The sequence below is a fragment of the Hetaerina americana genome, unplaced genomic scaffold, assembly GCF_022747635.1.
Source record: "Hetaerina americana unplaced genomic scaffold, ioHetAmer1.1.p SCAF_20, whole genome shotgun sequence".
In the NCBI taxonomy this organism is placed as follows: Eukaryota; Metazoa; Arthropoda; class Insecta; order Odonata; family Calopterygidae; genus Hetaerina; species Hetaerina americana.
The window spans coordinates 52,501-79,334 of record NW_027286764.1 but is presented as its reverse complement, the minus strand read 5'-3'; the positions used below and the strand labels follow the sequence as shown (position 1 = coordinate 79,334).

The window sequence follows — 26,834 nt, the reverse complement described above, 5'->3', positions numbered from 1 at the left end:
ACGGCGGACCCGATTTTAACCCAAATTTAATGTAGTATAGGTAGAAACAGAGGTTACAACAATGTATACTCTATCCCTTGACACGGCTTGGCGCTTCCAACCAAAAGGGGCCCAGCCCAACCTCCCTCTCGGATCTCGAGTCCCAGACTGGCTTCTTCATCAGTCACCCGTCTTCGTTTTCAACATCCCTCTCCAGGCAGAAAGGGGGGGGTTCGGCATCAACCACTGGTCCGTAGTCCACGGCGAGTCACCAGTTATCACTGTGGGCCTATGTCAACGTCGAGTCAGTGGTGACTCGGATGCTCGGACCAACGCCATTACTTGGCCGGTGAATCATACGGCAGAACACGCGGATGCAACAGTGCGACACTTGGCAATCAGAATGAAATTTAAAAAAGGTCTTAGTCATACATTTTTGGATAAAGAGTGATTCCCTCCCGAACGCCTACTGCATCGGGAACTCCGAAATGGAATGTGTAGACTCAATTAAATACCTAGGCGTTACCCTCACTCACGATCTCCCCTAGGCGAAACACATTCGGGGAATGTGTGGACAAATTGACAAAAAATTAGGATTTATCAGAAGATTACTGGGTAAATGTGATGAAAAGTTTAAGGAGAGAAGTTAACAATGCCTTGGGCATGGTCCAAGAGATCGTAAACTTGTTAAATACGGATCTTGATGTCCATTTAAACTAATAAAAATGTGTTCTTGTTCCTGTTCAAAAACTAAGTTATTCAGGTGTCACCGTTGCAATCAAGGAAGCCGAACGATGGCTCACCCCTGGAGCATTAGTCCGGTTGCACTCATCCGTTCTCTTTCCTGGGTTTGCTGGATTCTAGGGCTACCTATTCACTTCCTTGTAGCATGTGTATGTCAACGAAATGTCGATTGGATTACCCCGTGTGTGGGACGAGAGCATTTTCCAGCGTCGGCTGTTTCGCGCTACATTTCGCTTTGAATGCCGACGCAAAACCTTGGCAGTGGACCATGGTTGCTCCTGATCTGGACCTAGAATTCGTCCGGGAATTCGACACTGAGTTACCTCTAGTCCAGGCCGAGGCCACTGCCGCGCTGCTTGGGCTTTCGTATTTATTAAATTTCATTCCGGATCACGCTAATGTGACCCCACTGGTAGATAACCGGGCCCTGTTAGTCGCGCTGCGTTGCGCTAGGGTCATTCTGTTCGTCAACCTCCAATTTATCTCACTGTATTTAAATTTATTAAACAAAGAGAAGCCGTCACAACTTTGGGACCTGGATGCACGTTCAATCGGCTGCCAACTTAGCCGACCTTAACCTTACCTCACTGCACCAAACACTTGAAGTGAATTCGTTGCTCCGTGATTTCGTCAATTTCCATTTTCGACGAACAGTAAAAGAGCAAGGACAAAAGGAAATAACATAACTGGCATTAAACGCACAGCTCGACGATCCGCCAAGCACAGACGGCTCCTCATTGGGTCTCAGGCCACTAACGCCGCTAGTGGCTATAGTCCGCGTCATGGCCGCCAGATTGAACCAGTTCGCGTATTAATTGGATAGGCCTCGTAATTAATTTCAATTAGAAAAACTCTTTTGTCTTAGTATAATTCTCCCGCATGTTTGTTTGCAGGGTTTAGAGTTGATCGTTTTGCCCTCTCTCAATCGGCTTCCCCTTCTCTTTCCAGTGTCGACGGCGTCGGAGAGGGGCTACTTCGGGCCGTGGAAGGTGTGCATGTCACTCTCGTACAACCGAGAGAAGTGCGGCCGGAAGGTCGCTAGGTTCGAGCCGGTCGGTAAGTGCACAGTGTCCGCTTGCCCTGTAGAAGCCACGTTCACTTGAATGCGATGTACACCAGGGCAGTGGCCGGCAAACCGCGGCTCGCGAGCCACGTGCGGTTCTCCGGGCATTCCCTTGAGTGCGGCTCCTCTTTTGTGAACCTAGTTTACGGCAGAACTAGTCTGCTTTGAAAGACCTTGAGAAGGAGGATATTTTATATTTTAACTCCTGGAATGCTATTAATAAATTGAGCAGCTCCAGTAGGCGTGATGCGGTGGAAGTCGAACATAATGAATAACTGATCGAAGCACTTTTCCACTTGATAAAAATATTTTTATTTACAAATATTTTTATCAAGTGGAAAAGTGCTACGATCAGTTATTCATCCTGGAATGCTATTCCTGACTCATATAATTGGCTGTAAAAACTGAGAATTTGCTGTTCTTTCCTCTTTGGGTCCACATGTTTAAGCGAGCAATCATTTTCAAGTATGAACCTTATCAAGAGTAACTGAGGATTCGTGTTATTGATGAGAATCTGGAAACGTGGCGTCTAAAACTAAAAATGACCTCATGCAAACTTAACTTAACCGAAATTTCCAAGGAGATGCAAGGCCATTGTTCACATTAGTGTTTGTCAGTCATTTTAATGATTTAATTTTATGTACACCTTAAACTTTAATTTTATCAATAAATAATATCGTCAATAAGTGTGATGTCAAGTTTTATTCAATATACCCATAGTTTAACCAAGACTTAAAACTTTAAGTTAAGTATGGTGAACCTTCGCAAATGGGCTTTTGGATTGAAATAAAAAATTCTACATTTGTTCCCTAATAACATTATGGTGAAATGGGCTTCCTACTTTTATACTAAACCTGAAGATCAAAGAGAAAACATTTTAAAGTTTGTAGATACCATTGAGATACTTCCATGGCATCCCACCTTTAAAATCAGTTTTCAACTAATATATTATTTAGATCTAACCTCAGCTGTTGCATCATACCTGTTGCAAATGAGATAGATAGTTGCTCCATCAGGGTCCAGTCATTTGCAGCTTAAATAATTTTTGTTCAGTCGATGCAGCATTGCATGTTTTACCAATTCATTGTTATGAGTAAAATGTTGATTCTGAGAAAACGCATTTATTTCTCCATTTTTTTTAAAGGTAATCTACCGGTTAAGGTAGGTTTTTGGATAGACACAACTACCAAACAAACATTTTATTACTCCTAACAAAACACAAAATCCATCATCCTACTCTATATCAGGTCCCTCTTCATCTCTGAGTACTTTCTTCCTCCCTTCATCCCGTCCAACATCCCTATCCTGTTCCTTCCCTTTCCTCTTTTGCCCAACATTCTCCCCTCTATCACCGTCTTCAACATCCCACTGCTGGTCAATACCCCCTTCATCCACTTTTCCTGCCTCCGCAGGATTTCTCCCAACAAACCCCTCTCTTCGCCCACCATACCAAGTACTTCCTCATTTGTTTTCTTCTCTGTCCATTTCACCTTCTCCATTCTTCTCCACACCCGCATTTCAAAAGCCCACAGTCTACGTCTATCCTCCTGCTTCAATGACCAGGTTTCCACGCCCTACATAGCTAAGATCCATATCAAAGTTCTTACTAGTCTATTCTTAACACCCTTACTCAAAGTCCGTGTCATCAACTCCCTCCTCCTTGTGAAAGCCTCTTTGCCTAGCTCAATTCTTCTCCTTAAGTCCCTACTACTTTGACCGTGTTGATCCAAAACACTTCCGAGATACGTAAACTGTTCTATCTGCTCTAGTTTTTGCCCTCCTATTTTAATGTTTAGGTTAGCCTTTTTCTTTCTAGAAAATCGCATAACCTTTGTTTTATTAATATTGATTTTCAGCCCATACCTGTCGCACTGAATTTCCTATTCACTTGGCAATGCTTGCAACCCCTTGGCTGAATGACAAACCGAAGCTTGGTCATCCGCAAACCTAACTGATTTTACGAATTCCCCGCCCACTTTCACTCCTACCTCCAGTTCTTCCCATGCCTCCTTAATCATTTCCTCTGCATACAGGTTGAACAGCAACGGTGATAATGGGCAACCCTGCCTTACACCTCTTCCTAACACTGCCCATTCGGAATCCCCGTTCCCCACCCGCACCTGAGCAGTCTGAGACATGTACGGGGTGCGGATTAGCCTCCTTTCCCTCCAGTCTATTCCTATTTTCTGCAATATACTCATTAGTTTTTCCCAATTCACTCTATCAAACGCTTTTTTGAAATCTACGAAACAGGCAAATACCTCCTGGTTGTATTCTATGTTCCTCACAATTAATAATTTCATTACTGCAATGGCATCCTGCGTGGCTCTCCCCTTCCTGGACCCAAACTGATCATCCCCTGAGTACTCATTTGCCTTACTCTGCATCCATTTGTGGATGATCCTGAGAACCACTTTACCTGCATGGGAAATCAAACTTATTGTTCTATAGGCAACACATGATGTAGCCGTTACCTTTTTCAGATTCGGAACTAACACTGATCTTGCAAAATCTTCCGGCCAGATTCCCTCCTCATAAATACTACGGATCAGCCCATATAGCCTCTTTCTCCCACATTTTTCTTAACCTTTGGGTAGCTTTGAAGGGCTCTTGTACACCCCCATGGCCTTAGTTGATTTCATTTCTCTTAATGCCCTTTTTTTCTCATCATCGAATATGCCGGGACCTAAAGTATCTTTATCTACGTCATATTCTCCTTCTGTGTCTAAGCTTTTTGGCCTGAGTACTTAACCATACAGTTCTCTTATATATTCCTTTTATCTCTCTTGGATATTTCCTTTTCCAACTATTATCTTACCCGACTTATCTCTAACTGTTGGCGCAGACCTTCCCTTCTTACTTCCTGATAGTGATTTGACCTTGCTGTATAGGACACCTATTTCACCCTTCTCCTGTAAACTTTCCTTTTGGGGAAGCATAGGAGGATGGAGACATGCTAAACGCTGGGTTCGGAACCTCTACAAAGTAGAAAAACAAGCAGACTTTGTGGAATGTTCTGCATTCTGAAGGGGAGAAAGCTTGGGCAGATCTTAGGAATGAGGCGGGGAACCCAAATTTTATAGGGAGAATGACCACAAATTCAAGGAGAAATGCTGGGCACAGAGAACGAATAAAAAAAATTTCTTTTCTAAATAAAACAATTGTTGACTGGAACACCTTACTTGCGAAACTATTTGAGCCCTTTCCTAACAGAGTGCATATGTTTAAGGAGAGATTTAAGGACTATATGTAATAATTTGATTGATGTGTGGTGTGTTGTATTATATGTAACAGCTTAATTTTTTTTATTTGTCTTTATTTTCTTGCTGATTCATTGATGTTAATGAGATGGGGATTTTCTTGTTTTGTGAAAGAGATTTGTGTTTTGAAGTTTCCTTTAAGTGTACTTTTGTTTTGCTGACTGATTTTATTCATTATCTTTTGTGATTACTTGGGACTTGTGTGCCAACTGACACTGTCTATCTGCACAAGTGAATTTTAATAATTTATAGTAATAAATATTTTCACTCAGTCTTCCACTGTTTCTTTTGCTTTATTTGTTGACCGTCTCAAATTATTATTTAAATCTTTGTACTTCCTTCTGCCTAGCTCTGTGTTTACAGCCTTCCATTTTCTCCTCTCATCTATCTTTCTAATCATCTCATCTGTGATCCATGGTTTCTCTGTCCTTTTCCCATTACCGGTTGCAATAGTTTCATTTGCAGCTTTAGTTAACTCTTTTTGATGTTTTTCCTGTTTTCTTCGATAGTACTCAGTTTTTATCCTCATATATGATTTTCTCTACAGCCTGCTGATAATCTTTCTGTCAATCCATTTAATACTTCTACATTCCATTTCCTGACCCGCGTAATCTTTTTGAATGAGATGCTACGCTTCATTACTTCCAAATTGTGGTCAGAGTCTGCATCTGCTCCCAAGAAGCTGTGCGAATTTGTCACTCTGTTTCTGAATCTGTGCCTAGCAATAATATAATTGAACTGATCCTTTTCTTAGTTGCCTGGCATTTTTAATGTTTATCTATGCCTTTTGTGGTGGCTAAACCAAGTGTTGGTGATGACTAACCCGTCTCCTGTAGCACTCAACTGCTTTCTACCCGCGGTCATTCCTCGTGCCTAAACCGTAGTCCCCGACCCCATCACCATCTCTTCCTCCGCCTACCATTGCATTCCAATCCCCCATCACTATCAAATGTTTCCCTGAAGTACACACGCGATTATGTCCTCTAATTGATTGTATATCCTACCGACTTCATCCACCGTATGGTTACTCAGTGACATGTATACCTGAACAATGGCCAAGTTCGTCGGTTCTGCTTTTATCTCTACTATAAATAAACTACTATAAAACCCAGTGCTTGTTCTATGTTGACTACGCTTCTTCCTGCCTCTTAATTTAATATTATGGCAACCCCTCATTGGCTCTCGTCCCCGCTGCTGTATATTATTCTATAATTATCACTCCATTAATCCCCTCTATCCTTCCATCTCACCTCTCATAGACCTAAAATAGCTATATTTCCCCTTTCCATCTCTCGCTTAATATTCTCCAATTTCCCTGTCCTCATCATTGTCCTAACATTACAGGTTCCTATTCTAACTATATAGGTCTTCTTCTCCTGCGTCTTCTGTCCTGCAGATGTCTGTGTTCCCTTGCAAGGGTTTGGTGAGATGACGACCACGAAATGAGCAAGGCACACGACGATTAGGCTGAGTTGTATTGTTGCCAGGACTGATTTTCTCTCTACAGTCCATGATGGGAATTTTGGGGTTATAATGAAGGTGGTCCGTCCTGGGACTACAACCTTGACGTGGTGGAAGGGCTTGTGCATTCCGATGACCCCGAGAGCTGTGCTGGCGGGAGTAATAATAATTGCTCTTGGTAGGGTCACCCATGCCAGATAGGTCAAAGGTTAGGAGCCAGATGAAAGGTAGTCCATGAAGCATCTGTTCCTCAGTGAGGCGGCTGCAATGGTGTCTGACCCCAGTGGGGCGGCCAGTAAGTGATGGTGTCACAATAAAAACACTATTCAGGTAGGCAACGGGAAACCACCTCAATTATCATTCCCAAGATTTACATGATGGACAATACAGAGATTTTCAGTCCTGGCAACTACGAGGCTCGGCCCAATCGGCCGTGCGTTGTGCCCGGAAGCCGGGGAGGCAAGGCTTCCGCGGTTGTCATCCCACAAAACCCTTGCAAGGGAAAACTGGCAGCAGCAGGACAGAAGACGCAGGAAAAGAAGACCACATTAGTTAGAATAGGAACGTGGAATGTTAGGATAATGACGAGGACGGGGAAATTGGAGAATATTAAGCGAGAGATGGGAAGAGGAAATATAGATATTTTAGATCCAAGCGAGGTGAGATGGAAGGATAGCGGGGATTAATGGAGTGATAATTATAGAATAATATACAGCGGCGGGGACGAGAGCCAACGAGGGGTTGCCATTGGATTAAATGAAGAGGTAGGAAGAAGCGTAGTCAACATAGAGCAGGTAACGGATAGAATACTACTAGTAGAGATTTAAGCAGAACCGACGAACTTGGTTATTATTCAGGTGTACATGCCACCGAGCAACCATAAGGAAGAAGAGGTCAATAGGATATACAATCAGTTAGAGGACATAATCGCGTGTGTTTCTGCAGGGAAACATTTGATAATGATGGGGGATTGGAATGCGACTGTAGGCGACGGAAAAGATGGTGATGAGGTGGGGGACTACGGTTTAGGCACGAGGAATGACCGTGGGGAGACAGCGGTTGAGTTCTGCAGGAGGCAGAGGCTAGTCATCACCAACACTTGGTTTAGACACCATAAAAGACGCAGGTATACATGGAAAATGCCAGGTGACTCAGAAAGGTATCTGCTAGATTATATTCTTGTTAGACACAGGTTTAGGAACAGTGTGATAAATTTGCACAACTTTCCGGGAGCAGATGCGGACACTGACCTTAATTTAGTTGTTACAAAATGTAGCGTCCGTTTCAAAAAGATAAGGCAGGGGCAGCGGGTTAGAAAATGGAATGAAGAAGCAAGGAGTACCAACAGGCTGTAGAGGAAATCATGGAGGATGGAAAGAGCCAAGTGTTGGAAAATGGGAAAGGTTAAAGAAAAGGTTGTCTAAAGATGCAAAAGACACTATTGGAACCGTTCAGGAGAAAAGGACTAGGAAACCATGTATCACGGATGTGATGTTTACAATGATGGATGAGAGGAGAAAAAGGAAGAATGTAAACACGGATATAGGCAAAATGAAGCACAAGGAGTTTAACAATAAACTGAGGCAGGCAATAAATAAAGCAAAAGGATCATGGTGGAAGACGCAGTGCGAGGATATGGACAGTATGCAGAGGAATGGTGAAATTAATGCGATGTACAGCAAAGTTAAATCTTTATCGGGAAGTAAGAAAGGGAGATCTATGCTAACAGTTAGAGACAAGGGGGGAAAGATAATAGTTGACACAGGAAAGATCCAAGAGAGATGGAAGAAATATATAGAAGAACTGTACAACAAAGTTAGACATGGAAAAGGAACATGACGTAGAAGAAGATAGCTTAGGTCCAGGCATACTCGACGATAAGATAAAAAGGGCATTAAGGGAGATGAATCTAAATAAGGCTGTGAGGGTGGATAACATTCCTGCGAAACTACTGAAATGTTCAGGAAAATGTGGGAGAAAGAGGCTATATGGGCTGATCCGTAGTATTTATGAGGAGGGAATCTGGCCGGAAGATTTTGCAAGATCAGTGTTAGTTCCGAATCTGAAAAAGGTAACGGCTACATCATGTGTTGCCTATAGAACAATAAGTTTGATTTCCCATGCAGGTAAAGTGGTTCTCAGGATCATCCACAAATGGATGCAGAGTAAGGCAAATGAGTACTCAGGGGATGATCAGTTTGGGTCCAGGAAGGGGAGAGCCACGCAGGATGCCATTGCAGTAATGAAATTATTAATTGTGAGGAACATAGAATACAACCAGGAGGTATTTGCCTGTTTCGTAGATTTCAAAAAAGCGTTTGATAGAGTGAATTGGGAAAAACTAATGAGTATATTGCAGAAAATAGGAATAGACTGGAGGGAAAGGAGGCTAATCCGCACCCCGTACATGTCTCAGACTGCTCAGGTGCGGGTGGGGAACGGGGAGTCCGAATGGGCAGTGTTAGGAAGAGGTGTAAGGCAGGGTTGCCCATTATCACCGTTGCTGTTCAACCTGTATGCAGAGGAAATGATTAAGGAGGCATGGGAAGAACTGGAGGTAGGAGTGAAAGTGGGTGGGGAATTCGTAAAATCAGTTAGGTTTGCGGATGACCAAGCTTCGGTTTGTCATTCAGCCAAGGGGTTGCAAGCATTGCCAAGTGAATAGGAAATTCAGTGCGACAGGTATGGGCTGAAAATCAATATTAATAAAACAAAGGTTATGCGATTTTCTAGAAAGAAAAAGGCTAACCTAAACATTAAAATAGGAGGGCAAAAACTAGAGCAGATAGAACAGTTTACGTATCTCGGAAGTGTTTTGGATCAACACGGTCAAAGTAGTAGGGACTTAAGGAGAAGAATTGAGCTAGGCAAAGAGGCTTTCACAAGGAGGAGGGAGTTGATGACACGGACGTTGAGTAAGGATATTAAGAAAGGACTTGTAAAAAGTTTGATATGGAGCGTAGCTATGTATGGTGCAGAAACGTGGTTATTGAAGCAGGAGGATAGACGTGGATTGGAGGCTTTAGAAATGTGGGTGTGGAGAAGAATGGAGAAGGTGAAATGGACAGAGAAGGAAATAAATGAGGAAGTACTTGGTATGGTGGGAGAAGAGAGTGGTTTGTTGGGAGAGAACCTATGGAGGCAGGAAAAGTGGATAAAGGGGGTATTGACTGGAAGTGGGATGTTGAAGATGGTAATAGAGGGGAGAATGTTGGGCAAACGAGGAAAGGGAAGGAACCGGATAGGGTTGTTGGATGGTGTGAAGGAAGTACTCAGAGATGAAGAGGTACCTGATGTAAGTAGAGTAGGATACTGGAATTTGTGTTTTGTTAGGAGTCTCATAATATTTATTTAGTAGCTGTACCTATCCAAAAACCTACCTTAACTGGTAGATTTCCAAACAAATAAAATAAAATAAACTGAAGGTCGTTTACCATTGTCTTCCTCAATAATATTTGTAGTATGACACCATCACTCAATTGCCTCCCAACTTGAGTCAGATGCCTTTGCAGCTGCGTCACATAGGAACAGACGCTGCGTGGATTACCTTTTGTCTGGCTCCTAACCATTGACCAATCTGGTATGGCTGACCCTACCAGGAGCAATTCACATTCATCCCATTCACAGCTCTAGGGGTCATCAGAACGCACAAGCCCTTCCAACAAGGGCAAAATTAAGGATATAGCTGCTTCAAAGGAAGTGACTAGAGTATCTATGCCACAATAACATACTGTCAATGATCTTGAAAGGGTGCTTCTCATATGGGTAAACAATAAATAATTGTAAAACAGCACCAATAACAAGAATATTATTTTTGAGAAGGCAAAATGATTTTTGTCAACCTCATGATGAAGATGTGAGGGTCATCAATGACTGAAGATGAAGTATAAAATGGAAGGTGTGCATAGTTTGAGAAGTTAAAGAAAAGAGGGGTCAACTGCAGCATTGAGAGGCATGGTGAAGTAGCAAGCAAAGGCAGCTGAAAACTACATCAGCAACTTCAAGAAGCTCGTGGATTCTGAGCGTTATCTGTCACGAAAGGTTTTGTGACGAGATTGGTATCTTCTGGGGAAAATGTCAAAGTGGACTTAGATGCACTTAACTGCTCAGGAGAATGAATGCATTGCCTAGCCATAGGCCAATGAAAGGCCATATGACACTGCTATTTTGTGTCAATGCAGGCTGCAATTTGAAAATCAAAACTGTGCTTGTTTACCAATCAGGCCCTCCATGAGCCTTCTAAGAAGTGTAAAATCCAGAAGATCAAACTAAATGTCATGTGCAGTTCATGAAAACTTGCATTGTATCATGTGTATGAGATATCACCCCAATAAGGCAGTCGCTATTGGCACTAGAAATTTTAAAAATGATGATTCTGAGTCTCGTTTTACAAACTTTTGTAGCATCAGCAAAAACAAGTGTCTCTATATAGGTATCTATTAAAAAGAATAAGGAATGTATCATGAATAATAAACTATTGCTATCCTTTTTTGTTTTTACAAATTGAGTTTGCATACTAGGTTGGTTCATCAATGGGAGCCCCTAGAGTAACAAGGAGTGCAGGCAAGACTACAGCTTCCTGGATCCACCATCCTTAACAATGTGTATATTATTTTCTTTAAGTAAACCATGTACATAATTTACATTATCTGGCATGGAATACATTATTGTATTTTACATTAATTTTAATGGGAAAAGTTGTTTTGCAAAATCAGTGTTTTGCTTTATGAGAAAGATTTCAGAATGGAGACTGCTCGTTTTACAAGGTTCCACTACACAGAATACCTGCGTTTGCATGTGAAGTAAAAAGCCTTTTAATGCTTTGAATGAATTAGTAGATTGTATCACCAGGATAGAAGAGGTTAGGAGAACCTGTTACGCACAGGTTCAAATATTCAATGTATGACTACAAACCATCAGTAGTTACCACTTAAATCTTATTAGGATTTGTCGTATATTTTTTATGGCTTACTATTAAAAATGAACTTTACCATTATTTTAACAAGCTAATTTCAAATGTATTTGATCAAACTGCATTCATTTATGTTGCTATAGCACCCCATTAAATGAGCTCATAGAAAAATGAATATTAGTATTAGTGGCTGCAAGATGTACATTTTGTGGATGAGAGACGTGTTCGTCTGCCAGGCAGTGTGCTGATCTATTTACCAAAGTGACTTATTTTCACTCTGGGCGATGCCCTAAACTTCACCGTAATGATTGCTATGCCGCTGTATCCTCCTGGGAAACTACTGATGGCACAAAATTGAGAACAGCTCTTCTGGCTGACACTTATTGCAATCTTTGAGTTGATTTTGTTTTTATGGAAAAATTTTTTTTGTAAATTTCTGTTTTATGCCTCTCCACATGTTTTTTTTACGTCTATTGCCTCTGTGCTAATTTTGACTTTGCATGTGGCGGATTCTGTAAAATATGTATTCATAACATGATTCACTCTGAATACTTGGCTACCAAGGAGATAGGAGAATGCTGTATACCATTCTATGATACTTGCTACTGAAGTTATCTTTCGTAGTAGTAGTAGTTTTAGGGGAGGTGATCAACGGCTGAGGTCATTTGCACCGGATGAATGGGAAGGGTGAGAAGGGTGGGTGGGAATGGGCAGTGTGTTTGTGCAGTACTGAGTGAACTATCTAGAGTGTATGGTCCATGTGTGAATCCTTATACCAGTAGAAAACTCTTACCATGGCTGATACTAAAAGCCATAAACTATAGGGGTTTCAATCATCATAGTCTCTCTAAATTATTCCTTCTCTTTCTGAGGAAAAAGTGCAATAATATATATCAGCTCAATTTCGACCTCATATAATCTGTCTCTAGCTCTAATCTTTTTCTCTTTGACTTGTGGCAGTGGCTGTTTGGATAGCAGGGGTGCTGGCGGCAGCAGGCGTTGCCGCACTTGGCATCTTCTGCATAATGAGTGTCCTCCAGCTGGCTATGGTCGTATCCAAGGACCGTGTTGTCCTTTCGTATCGAACAACGCTCCTCACCAAGTTGGTCCTGGCACTGGCAGCAAGTGAGTACTCAAAATCTAAAGAACCATCATCCCCAGTGTTCACTTTTTGATCACCTTGCCCTCTTCATTCAGTGACCATGCACCTGAAGTGTACCTCTTCCTGATCAACACAGTCTCCCCTTCTGATCCAGCACCCGTAGCATTCTCTCCAGATCCAACAACCTCCCTTTCAGATCCAACAACTTACGCTCCAGAACCAACATCATCAATACCTATGCTTGAACGAACCAACCAACCAATGCACGAACCAACAACATCATCAACCTACGCTCCAGTATTCAAAACTCTTCACTTTAGATCCAACTTCATCCTCATATTTGAACCACCTTTCTTCCAAATCCAACATTTTTCCCTCCAAATGTAAACCCTTTGGCAGATGAAACATTTTCCACTTCCAGATTACACACCCTCTTTCCTGCTAAACACCCAGCACTCCATATCAGGATCACCCACTCTCCCAATAAAAAACCATGACCTGCAGTTACAATATGCTACCCTCCAGTTTCAACAGCCCCAAGTACTTATGTGTTCCCCTTTGAGATAAGAAACCCACAATTTCAGTGTACAATAAGAGCTATTCACTCCAATTCCAAAAACATTACCTCTGGATACAGCAGTCAAACCTCCAGATCAACACATTTCCCTCCAGTCCCTACTCTCTCCCTGCAGATTCAACATTCTTCCCTTCGAATCAGACAAAGGCCCCTGATCCATTATCTTCCCATATAGATCAACAGCATTCCTCTCCGCTCTAATATCCTTCTCTTTGGATCCAAAACTATTTGTTTCGGATGCAACACATTCCCCTTGAGATATACTCTCCCCAGATCAAAGAACCTCCAACCCAGAAAATGCGCCCTAACTCCCAGATGCAGGGTCTTTCTCTCCTTATCCACTGCCACCTCCAGTTTCAACTTCTATGGATAACCTATATCCAACATTCTCCTGTTAGAATTTGATGCATTCCCCTCTAGATGCAAAATACTAAAATTTAGATATATTTCCCTGTCATCTAGATCTAACACCCTTCCCTGTAAATTCAACTTGTTTCCCTCCGGGTTCAGCATCTCCTACTCAGGAAGCAGTACCATCACCCACAAATGTAACACCTCTCCTGATTAAGCACTCTAATCTCCAGATGGAACACCATCCTATTCAGATGCTCTCTAGATCAAGCAGTCTCCCTCTGGACCATACCCCTGCCCCACCTAATTGAACAATCTCCTCCCCAAATACAGATTCCTACTCATTAGATACATTAAATCCAGCAGCCTACATAAACAACACACCATCTAGATCATCTCTCTTCCCTGCCAAATAGCACATAACCCTCTAGGTCTAACACACCTCTCTTCGCATCATTTACCCCCACCTGCATCACCAATTTTCCTCCCTCTAGATCAGGCACGAATACAATGCCAATCCTACAAACCACCCTTCGGTTCCGCAACCTCCCCCCACAGATGAGGCAACCAACTGAAATCCAGTAACCTCCTCTATGAATCCAATGCTATAAGTTTCAACACCCTCAGATTCAGATTTGGCTGCCACTATACGTTTATCCAGGATTCTCTCATCCTGATTCAACTCCCACCCTTCAGATTCAACGTACTCCCTTTCCTGGCAATCACTCTGTCATGCAAATAAAATACTCCTGACCCCTGCCCTAACGATCCAGCTTTCTTAACTTCAAATCAGAATACCTCTCCTGTCAAATCATTTTTCTCCCCAAATTACAACACCCAGCACATCACATCCAACAAAATCCCACTCTGATACAACTACCGACCCTCCAAAATTGAATGAACCAACACCTTGCTTTAGAATCAGCATATTTTGTAGTATCAATATAACACAGCAACCCAATGAGAACATTGATGCTCATCACCAGATGAAAAACCCTCATTCAGTATCCACACCAAATCCAGCACCAAATAGTCCAAGAAATAATCATAATAATAAATAAATCCAACTCCGAATATTCCTACCTCCTCACATGCTGATTCCTATAGCCTTTTCTTTGACCAATGTTTCTCCCTTGGCATCCTAGAATCCTTACCCGATTCAGCCACCAATATAGAGGTGAGTACTCTCAAATCTACTTCTATACTAGCCTTCCGATCTTTTGAAATTCTTTCCCTCAAACGTCACCCCTGATCCTTTCAGCTTTCCTTCCCTGCTTCTCAGCCAGCCCTGTGCTCCCCCTGCCCTAGCCCACACAATTCCCTGTACCCGAAACCTTCCAACCTGACCTGAACAAGGCCGAAAGCTTAAACATTCTAAAAATGTGTGTGTCCTTTTTTGTGTAATCCATTTAATTTTTCTGTTCTATTTTGCTGTCAAGTGTGATACTGCTCTTGTAAGTGGTTCTACGTTATCGAAGTAAAAAAACCATAAACACAGTGATAGCCCCAAAGGCCAGTTTGGTAGGTGATGGTAGAGTTCACCCAGTATTAAGCCTGACAGTCTGTGAAATTCACTTACCAGGGTAGGGGGGCCAGTTCCTTTCCCTGTGCTGGTTATGGTTTCCCTGGAAGATCTGGTACCCGAAAAATCACATAGCTTTGGTGGAGCTGCAGGTGCCCAGAGAGACACATACATACATACTTCCCTTAGCTTTCCTGGGGATATTGTTGATACCACATGGCTGATTAATGTTTGATGAATGATGGAGTTCTGTATTTCACATGTCTGTAAATTTACCTTTCCCCTTCCCCATGGGTGACAATAGAAATATATAGTAACTGGGCTGACATAATGAGAGTTTTTTTTGGGATATTCTTATTAAGCAAAATTATTGATAAAACTGAATATATTTAATTGGCATCTGGCAAAATGATTATACTTCATGTTAAAATGCCGTCATGAATTAAGGACCATATGAAATGAGTGGTCATTTTTTTCTCTGAACTCCATTGCATTTATATTACTTTTTCAATGCAATAATTGTAATCTAGGTTTGTTAGTTTCTTAATAGAAATACTATCATGGCAATCTGGTCTTTACAAGCTAATTAGGGGAACAAATGATCATTGAACGGTGTTATTTTATGGATATATGTTCAGTACCATTACCATTTTCACCAAGAATGAAAAAAAATGAAATATGCTTTCTAAAATAGGGTCATCAGTAGTAGATTCCATATGCAACATAGAAGGTATCTATCTGAGATTGACCATCATCAAAGTGCCCTAATACCCAGCAACTCCTCTAGCTAAAAAAAAGCATTGAAGTTGGACACCCTTGTTTTTTTAAATATTCTTGTGATATAAGTAAGTAAGTAATTTTATTTGCCCAGCAGATTTGTACAATTGTAAAAAAACAAGGACAGATATAGGGCATGTCAATGTTATATAAAGAAATGATAAATACTAAGTACATGTTTAAATACAAAGAAACTCATGGGACAAGAAGTTCATTAATAGAATAAAACATTTTACAGAGTAAATATTTCTGAAGGTTGAGCTTAAATATAGGCAGCTTATGTTGTGCTTTCAGTTCTTTAGGAAGTTTATTAAAAATCATGAGGCCCATATGTTTAGGTCTGGACTTTGTCAGAACCTGTACCGCCGCCCACGTGGGCGGCGGTACAGGTTCTGACAAAGTTTTGGTGGAGGTCAGCAGAATGCCTTGTGTTATAATTGTGAACGTTGGCATTGGAAAGATAACTAGAGAAGTTGCTTTTGACATACAAAGATGCGCAATACATATACACACAGGGAATGGGTAAAATTTTCAATTTTTTAAAAAGGGGACGACAGGATGCTGCATGAGTAGCAAAGCAAATAAGTCGGATGATCCGTTTTTGAATTTTAAATATAATATTTGCATCAGGTGAAGGGCCCCATAAAAGAATACTATAAATAAAATGAGAGTAAAATTCACTAAATTAAAGAGACAATAAGACCTCAGTATTGACGGTATGCCTAATGAATCTGATAAGATGACAAAGTGAACTCAACTTATTACGGAGTTTGAGAATATGGTCATCCCAAGACAGACGACAGTCAATAGAGATGCCTAGAAAACATGAATTACTTTTTTGTACGATAGGTTCGTTATCAATATTTACAGTTATGCAAGCAGCTGATTTATTCTTATTAGCAAAATAAATTAAAGAAGATTTACTAACATTGAGGAGGAGGGAATTGAGGAGACACCACTCATGTAACAGCTGGGTAACGAAAGCAGAGGTTAACATTAGTGTGTCTACAGAGGAGGCAGACACGAGGACATTTGCATCATCAGCATAGACAACAGGCAGCACGCCTGGTACAGAGTTCAGTAATGTTGGTAGATCATTTACGTACATGAGGAACAAGATTGGGCCCAGGACAGATCCCTGGGGTACACCACATAGTACACTTTTTACTGGAGAAAGGAACTCTCTTCCTTGTTTACTTAAGGCTACACATTGTTTTCTGTCCAGGAGATAGGATCTAACCCAGTCTAGGGAAGTCCCTCTTATTCCCAGGCATTCAATTTTTCGAAGTAAGAGGTTGTGATTGACAGCATCAAATGCCTTCGAAAAATCAAAAAATAAGGCAAGAGATTCAGATCTATTGTCCAGATCAGAAGTTATTTTGTTAACTGCTTGATATATAGCTGTGGATGTAGACCTGAGTTTTCTGAAACCATGTTGGTTGGGAGAAAGTAAGTTATGGGATTCCAGAAATAATATTAAACGATTGTAAAAAATTGATTCAAATATTTTACCAAATTGGTTGAGCAATGAAATGGGCCGATAAGAATTCATATCATCTTTAGGTCCTTTGCCCTTGTAAAGGGGCAAGACTTTCGCTACTTTTAAGGTGGCAGGGAATTTCCCTACCTTTAGAGATTTGTTAATTAAAAATAATAATGGACGCTTAATTGCCTCGTAAGATTTCTTAAAAATAGTGGCTGGTATTCCATCAAGACCTGCAGAGTATTTATTACTAATTTTGGACATTGCCTTAGTTAATTCATGTGAATCATATGCAATGATTATATTTTTCAAAACTCATCTCTCTTGCTATACTTCTGCGTGCTGATCTCACATCCACCACACACTTTGGCTGTTTTCCACTTTACCTTCTTCCTTTTTTCTCACCCTTCTAACTCTTCCAATTCTCCCAAAGCAATATAATTAAATCTCAACTCCCCCCTTATGCATGCAATCTGGACATATTTTGGTAAGGTACATAGATCTAACTGCTTAAATAAACCCTTGCCAGAGTTTTAAGTTTTTTATTCAGCATTAATGACTTGTATACTTCTATTTTATTTTCTGATTCCAATTTAGTCAAGTAATCATTATTTAAATGTGTGGAAATGAGGGATTATCGTTAACTTTTAATTATATTTACAAATAAACAAGATAGACTTCTCTTGTCGGTCACCATCCAGAGTTAAATATTTCTCCCAGCATTTCTTTAACTTTTGATGGCCGTCATTGTAGAAGTAAATAGATTGCATCGAAAGCCATTGTGCCACTTTTTGAATAACATTATTTGTGTTATCAAACCTCTGACCCCTCAATGGCTTTTTAAAGTTCTGGGAATAAGAAAAGGTTGCTTGGGATGACATCGGGAGAATAGGGTGGATGTGGCAAAATTTCTAAGCCTCATCTCTTTAATGGCATGTTGCACCGTGGTCTCGATTGGAGGTTGTGCCGTGTTTGCTTCTGAAAAGGAGACAGTAGTTGTGGAACCCAGTGTGCTGACACCTTACAGATGTATGTAGTTCTTCGTAAATAATTTGCACTCACTGCCATATCTAAGATCAGTCTCATTCATGAACATTTGGATGTTTGCCCTTTGGTCTAATAGGATACAGTCCTCCACTTTCTCCGCTGTGCCAGCTCCACCAATGCGTGATGGTCTTCCACTTCTTGAATCTTCTCTGATGGATATGTGGCCTGTGTGAAAATTCCTTGTCCGCCTCACAGCTGGGTCGTATGATTGACTTTTATTTCCATGAAAAGCCATCATTTCACCGTGGATTTTCCAGGCCCTGTAACCTCTCAAATGAAGGAACCCAATCAAATTGCAAGCCTCTATTTTCTCTATACTGTGAGCTACTTAAATCTGTGGCTTCCTGGAGCAAAACAAATCAACATTAATAGCTGTAATTTTTAACATTATTTACATAAGGTTCAATTAATATATTGAATAAGATTTATCCATATATCTTGACTATTTCTTAGTAATAATTACTTTAAAATGATACCCCACGTTCAGTACAAGCTTTTGTATTCTTATTAAAAATTGTTGAACTTGGAATCTTATGTCAAAATAAAGTAATTGATGTTATGAAGAATCTGGTGGAAGTGTGTTATTGAGGTAAGTGCCAAATGAGTATTGAATTTAAATTATCTATGCCGCAGGCATATCATCTGTCTTTAGAATAGGTTGGTTGTGAAAAAGATGACAATATTAGATGGAAAACATAAGGTCAAGTTGCCTTCAAATTGTTAGTATCAGTTTGTGCATTCTGTCTGAAGAGGTTGGCAGTATTTGATGGGTCATAATGTGATTTAACTTTCATAATATTGCATTATTCCCTGAGTTTTAAACTGCAGGAGCCATTGTACTAAAACTTGCCAAATTCCTAGTATGTATTTGATACGTGATACATGCTCAATATACAGCCAACCTTATAATGCCATTGACATGCCCTGTTTCCATATCTTAGTAGCACTTTATGCCAAATTTTTGTGCCTAACATGGTATAATTTTTGAATGTATTTTATTGATGAAATGAGCTTATTGGGAAAATAAGTTAGCAAATAAAGACATTTACTTTTTGATATTGGCTTTGGAAGCTAGGGTCACAGAAGTCTCATGAAATATTTTTGTGGGGTTGCTGGAAATTACATTAGCACGGCCGGTGCCAGGAAATACTAATAAATCACGTTTAAACAGTTTGAATGAACAGCAGATTTATTGTGTGTGCTGTGCATAACAGACCAAGGTCAACGCGGCAAGATATATGCCATGGGCGCATGATGCACAAGAGGGATGAATGCTCGGCTGGGGTTGACTGCCTCCGCGTGGGTCAAGATCCCTCCTCGTGGGTCGTGCCTTGGGTGACACCTCGCAGCACACCCCTGAATCGCGCAAACAAATGAACCACCACATTTTGCTTAAATCAAAAAGTTATTTTTGTATATTTCATTTGATAAATGTTTATGCACATGTACTTCCACTCACATATTATCCAAATATTTCCTTGGAGTTTGGCAGATAACATCATCAGTTTCTAGCTTTTAACATTTCCTTTAATAGCTAATATTTTTATTATTTAATAGCTAGCATTAGTAGATGTATTGCGTGAAATTGTGAATCTCCAGGGCTTCATTGTTGTCAATTTGCCTTATTTGGCAACAAATTGTTGTCAGTTTTCGTGCTAATCTTACTACACGGCATAATTGCCCACAAATGGCACAAGCAATGGATGTAGTCTCTCGTATGTTTTACAATAGTTTCATCTGGCGCATATCCATTTGTGATCTAATTGTAATGCCAATCATAAACTAGGGATAGCTAGTATTTATTATTTGAACGTCTCTGGGTGTACACAACTTACATACGTACATAAACATCTTTCATGAGGAGTAGTCTCTCATTTATATAATTCAGGATGTTTTGGTTTTAATGAAGAAAACCTTCAATTGTTCCCGGCTCAACTTTTTGTGGAAGTTCATGTATATTAAATGAAGAATATAATGTGGAAATGTACATTATATTCTTCATTTAATATAGAAGAAAACCTTGCCCAAATAAAATCTGAAGTTAAATTATTGTATTTTATCTTTGGGAATTTTTTGGGGACTATCCTCGATGAATAATCTGAAGGTTGCACCCTTCTTAAGACATAGACATAGGAAAGGCTGATCACTCCCTGATCTGTTTTGGCAGAATCAATTGGGTGTGAGTGCTCATCATGAGGTAAGCCATTAGCAGTAGAAGGTAGATTACCTAATGAATGATAGTTCATGCAACACCTCAGCAAGGCAGCCGTGAAAGGAATGGTCGCTTTGAAAACACTTTGGAGGAATAGAACAAGAAACCTCAAAGATTACCTTTTCTTAAAATTATGGAGATGATGATGAATTGGGAAATGTAATCTTGAAACAATGGGGCTTAGGCAACAAGGGCTGTGGGTGCTGAAGACCTGGTTGGCCTTTGCCCCTTGAAATCCTTGCACAGTCAAATCAATAGCTGTGACCAACTGTCAGTGACTTTCTGCTTGTTAAGCTTTCTTTGAAGTTTCTTTGAAATGTCACCTGATTCATTTACAAATTTAAAATTGATTGAGAAGGCTGCAGTGCATTTAGAAATCAGATAGGTAGAAAATATTGTCCCTGACATATTACTTATGAATTATATATTGCATTCTTCTAGGATTCTCTTGGCTTATTTTTACATTGCAACTAATTACCTAATTCTTGTGAAAACACCTGCATGTCATGGATTTGGAAATTTTCATATATTAATGAGTCGACTATAATATTTTTTTATGCCCCTCCTGGTAGCACACATATGTTTGTAAACCATTTCCACTGACCCATTTACTGTAATTTTCCTTCTAGCATTGCTAGCAATGGTCGCAGCTGGACTGTTTGCCCTTCAGACCGATGACCCCAAGAATTCTGTGGTGGTAACCAGGGGATTGTCATTCTACATGCAGGTGAGAAGTACATGATCATGTGTAGTATTCACTTATTGTCATATAAAAATTATGCTTAAGCCCTTTGCCTCCATTGATGTGCCAATTCCAACTTCAATTTAGCATGTATACCATTCATATGGAATAGGTTTACTATAAATTAAAGTGTGGGCATAATTTAACTGATAAATCATATCTATCACAGTGTATATAGTCAGCCCTTGAAATAATTATATTGCAACACTGCAAGCAGAAGAAAGGTGACCACAGAGCAGATTGAGTAGCTATGTAATAAGCATGAAGTGTAATGCCACAAGATATGTAAATAAGCCAGTTGGAAGTAGTTATACAGGTCTTTTGTATCAATAAATAATATTTGTATCAGGTTTTCTATGTTAAAACCTGTGTGTGTAATATGTGACTTAGCCATGCCTTTGTTTTATTTGAGTGCTACGAGAATTCATGATGGAAGCATATTTAGAAGGGCCCCTGAATGACTGCTTTTCCAAAGAAGTATTGCATATAAATGGACCACATAAACCGGGTCCTTTTCTGTGAATAAATGATGAAAATAATGATAAGAAACTTTGCAAGTGGCAATCTTTCTAATTATTATTGGTAATGATAATCTAAATGTCAAAAATATCTTAATGTTTGTAGGTTTTAGTGGCAAATTTGGCTTTCATTTATTTTTAAAGAAATTTTGAGAGCCTTGATAACCTCCAAAGAAAGAATTGTTTCACTAGTTTTGCTTTGCCTGCTAAATACCAGCATGGGGAAAATCAAGCATTTTGTTGCTAAAATACAGAAAATTGCGAAGTTATGTGAAAATATGAAAATCAAGGAAATAAAATGGTGCTGGAAATGTAAGTTGCGGGAGGAGCTGATAGAATGGTGCAAGAGAAGCACTTGCAAAGGTGATATTCTGAATCTTGATTAATCGTTGATATTTGTTGATTCATGAAGAGGTGTTGAGAAGACCTGAAAACTATTCAAGACCTTTTTATGGTCACATCATCCAAGAACAGATTAATAGTAGGTGGTGGAAAAGACCAGACTCACTAAGGTTTTTTGCTATAGTATATATTGCCAAGATTTGCTATAATTTCTATAATGTTCAATGAGTGGATATCAGTAGAGAAACAAAGCATTCCCAGCCAGAGGCACTGTATTTCCCGGCCTATAAGATTCACTTTTTTAACTCTGATATGTGCTCTACACTCAGCCTACATTTTATGGGCCTTAGGGGGTTTACAACTTCGACCTGTAAGACACAAGAAGTTCCCATGAAAAAATAATCACTATTAAGTATTTTTCCTACCTTAGGCATAGAAAGGTTGCCTTTATTAAAAATATTGATAATAGCACTGTTTTGAATCATCGCTAAGCGATATCATTTTAATATTTCCTTGAAAGTTGCCAGCAGTTCATGAATTGTGATAAGTTGAAACTGATCACTAGGGCTGGACAATATCATAAGTACAAGAGGTGTAAGGTGGAATGTGAAAGGTGATATTGTGATATCATTACTGGATCTGGTAGATTTCCTAGTAAGCCTCTTCATACTGAACTGAAAGAATATCACTTTCTGTGATTAGCATCGGCATGTGCCTATAATAAGTTACCAACCCACTCTAGCGGTGGCTTGTGTTAGGTAGATGTATAGATAGATTTTGCTGGGTAAAATGAGTGCTGAATTAGAATAAATGAAGTGATCCACTTTAAACGTCATCTCTTCCAGAAATAGTTCAAGACTGTGGAATTGTGCAGCAGCAATTTACAGAAAACACCTACTCGCGTGCCGCGTCAGCTCACTATGGACCTAAAATGCATTCAAATAAAATTTTCCAAGGCCCTGTTGGAGTGGGGTCAAGTGAAGCACATCAAAATTTTTGCATTGATTCAAAACTTTAGATCAAACTTGGATCAAGCTGTACCCTCCTGAGACAAAAACGAACGATCAAAACAGTGGACTGAGTGCAAAGGGTTAACCTGCTCCAAAAATACGAAGACTGTTTCATCAGCGGGGAAGGCGATGGCGGCTGTTGATTGGGATAGACACGGAACTTTGTTCAGCGGTTATCTTCACAAAGGTAAAACAATAATGGGAGAGTATTGCGCATCATTACTTAACAAGCTGAAGGTAGAAATTGAAAAAGAAACTTCTATCTGAAGAAGAAGAAAGTGCTTTGCCATCACGGCAACACACGTGCTCATACTTGGGCGGTCGCCAAGACCAAAGTTCACGAATGCACTTCGAATTGGTTGACCACTCACTGCATTCAACCGATCTGACCCCCTGCAGATTCTGACTTGGAGGACCGAGATTATCGTTGGAAGAGGAGGTTATCGCAGACGTAAATGCCTATTTTGCGGAGAAAGGCATCTAGTACTTCTTGGAAGGGTTAAAAAAGGTAGAGCATCGCTGGAAAAAGTGGCATATTGGCTTGAAAGAGACTATTTTTCGTGCGTGCGTGGGCGTGCATGCTTTAATGTGTTGCAGAACACGCTGAACTGCCTCGTGTGTTGGCGTGATGCTCATATTATTGTGTCGCTTCAGGGAAAGCCATCAAGCCAAGTTTATGGATCCTTCGGGGTTTGTTTGGTTCCGCTATCGCATAGGAGCAACATGAACTAGACTATCTGGAAACTCATTGGCTTTCTATGAACTCTTTATTTCTTGCTGCAGTTGGTGACCATCGTCCTGGACTTCTCCCTCTTCGTCCTTGGCCTCTACGATTTCCTCTTCTCCCGCCATCCCGGCGGCGACCCAACAGCCTACCACGACAGCGACGCCCCGTCCTTCAACAACCCGGGTTACAAGGAGGCGCCCCACAGACACAGGGACGGTAGCCGGAGGAATGGTGTGGCGGTGACTGTGGCCTCTGGGAAGCCACACCATCCCAACGGCATTCGCCGCTATGAGTACTTCGACACTCGGTCCAGCATTGCGGGCAATGGTAGCGTGCCCTCTGTGCTCTCGCTGGCCTCCGACTCGACCACGGTGACCACCGTGTCGTCCGTCGCCACCCGTGGCCCGCTGCGCTCCAGCCTCAAGAAGCCCAAGGCGGCAGTGGCGAGCGACGGTGAGTCTGCGGTGGACTCTGGCTTCGGCATTCAGAATCCTGGGTTTAGCGGCACGTCGCCAACACTCTCGCGCAATGGCAGCGTGAAGAAAGTGCGAATTCAAACGCACAGTACGGCCGTATGATCTATAATCCGTGTCTGACCCGCGCCCCCCTTAGTGCCAGAAAGATGAGTGGACTCTGCTATCAGGGGGGGGAGGGGTCATCGGGCTTTAATTAATTGCTGATCCAGACTATATACCCCCCTGGTGGCATGACTAAATTTCATTTGTGAGCAAAACTGGAACAATTAAACTTGGGGCACATTGGCAGAACACGATCTCTGGCCTGTAGGTAGGTCAATTCCACGTTGATGAAGCTAAGTAAGAAAAACAATCACCCATACCACTTCTTTTCCAGAAGAAACTAGTGGTGGCAGCCTTATTATGGACTACATCAGATTAATATGAAGATTAATTATGCTTGGATTTTCCTTTTCGTAGGATGAGTTTTAGGATATGGTTAGTCCACCAACAGCAAATGGGTAGCAATGTAGAATTACATTGGATCATTCTTGGCCGAATGGCTAAAGTGCCTTCACTTCCGTCCAAAAAAGTGGGTTGTTTATTCTTTTGGATTCTCACTCATCTGTGATAATTTTGTGTTTTATGCAAAGGTCAGCCTTTTAAATAGATTATTTTGGTAATTTACTTGTTTATTCCATTTTGATCCTTGTTATTTGTTAATAATGGTAATTGTTGGTGAAAGCTGAGTTTTGTTTATTTTATATCAAAAGTATGCAAATAGTTACAAGAATGTTGTGTCTCTGGATGTGATAATTTAATTCATATGCAATATAATTTAAAAGCTGGTCCTGACATAGTCAGTGGCAACAAATGTGAAGGTGCAGGCCTTAAAGGAATGTCTTGCACCATTGGGCAAGTCTGTTTTTCTTATATTTTTATGTTCACAAGCACTAAGGCACTTCCTCATGGAATAATCAATTCGTTATAAAATTTAAGTGGCAGCATTTTTTAATTTTCTGAAAGTTGACCCAAATGTACCACCTGCATCTGCATGCATCTCATCTGCTTTTAATTTTTTCTCTTGAGCTGTAGCAACGATTTTCACTCCATCCAATTATAATGTTTGCAGTGGTCTCCATAGTTGGTATTGTAAAAGTTCCACTAGTCCATCAAATGTGATATTGATCTCATATGTAGGCTATGTAAGTGCCAGTTTCTGAAGTGCTTAAAGTAAAAATAACTTTCTAAACTGGCATTGCTTTGCCAGGGATCCATAAGGACATGAGTATTGAAGTAGTTGACAATAGATTTGGAAATAAATAAACAATATGTCAAGCTTTTGTTCTGTAAATGAGCTTCATCTATCATCAAAAATGAATTAGTTTGACAATATTTGGGGTTATCCAGTATTATTTTCTTAAACCATGACAAGGCTGACACCCAAAAATTGAGTCTAGAGCCACTCTTGTTCAATATTTCAGTAATACTTCTGTAGTATAGGTCAATATTTAGTGACTTAAAAGTTGAAGTGATTTAAAGTATCAATACAGTCTTGCATGCATTATCCAACTTTATACTCCACAGAACTCTCATTGAAGCAAAATGAAACCCATTTAAATGATTCAAGTCAAGTCACAAATGTCTTTGAGTGGCTGCTAAATGGGATGGCCTCTGAATTGGCATTTTCACCATGTGAAGTTATTTCAGGAGAAGGAGAAACGTCTGAAAAAATTATATTGGTGACTACTTTTAAATTCATTTAGAGATTCTGGTTGCTCAAATGCATTTCTTAAACTTTTGAGTGCTTCCTTTGTTTTCTCTTGGGTCTGATCATCTAAGCCATGATAAAGACTGCTTCTGGTGGAGATTATCCAGATATTTGGTGAACACCATGAGAGCATTTTCATTGCCATTATTCTCTGAGTCACAATGTTAGCAGACTATGTTCTTTACTTTTCCCATTGGTTAATGATTTAATTGATGTTAAAAATTATTCATTACTTCTCTCAGTCTTAAATGAACAGGTACATTTCATGAGATTGAAATCTTAGCCTCCAGTGCAAAGGGTGATTGCAAATTAAACTGATCGTCATTTACTATTAAGGCTTTTGATGGATGGCCGTCTTGATAGTTTTTTTGTTAATTTTTTAAGAAATTTTAAATGCATTCCAATTAATGGCTGAAATAAAAGCATGTGCTTGAAACCGGTAGCATAAGAATATCAACAATTCTATTTCTATTTTTCAACATTTTTTCCTACATCTAGTAGTTAATTTAATATTTTCAATATAAGAGATAGATTCTGAGTTTGAAAAGAAATTTAAGTTATTAAACTAATTTTCTTTTAGTAAGTTATTCCAGCCAAAAGTTCCCTCTAAATTGTAGCATTGAAGATCCTTCATTTCACCTTTTATCCCATGGGGATATTGAAGAAGTTCTTTGAGTTTTCCATTTACCTATGTTGTGTATTTTAACATATGTGGTGATACTACCATCTTCACTAAGCCTCTCACTATTCTGCATTTTTCAAATAACGTCTTTGTGGTT

General features: G+C 40.2%; 1 protein-coding gene across 1 annotated transcript in view; it reads left to right on the top strand.

The window, feature by feature from the left end:
* Nucleotides 1-25,628, top strand: part of LOC139688537 (uncharacterized) — a 101,662-nt gene extending 76,034 nt beyond the window's left edge. The window contains exons 2-5 of the mRNA XM_071586069.1: nucleotides 1,672-1,779; nucleotides 12,380-12,544; nucleotides 21,120-21,217; nucleotides 23,886-25,628. Coding sequence (XP_071442170.1) covers nucleotides 1,672-1,779; nucleotides 12,380-12,544; nucleotides 21,120-21,217; nucleotides 23,886-24,407 — 893 coding nt within the window. The 3' untranslated portion in view covers nucleotides 24,408-25,628. The remainder of the gene's footprint in view (nucleotides 1-1,671; nucleotides 1,780-12,379; nucleotides 12,545-21,119; nucleotides 21,218-23,885) is intronic.
* Nucleotides 25,629-26,834: the final 1,206 nt, after the last annotated feature.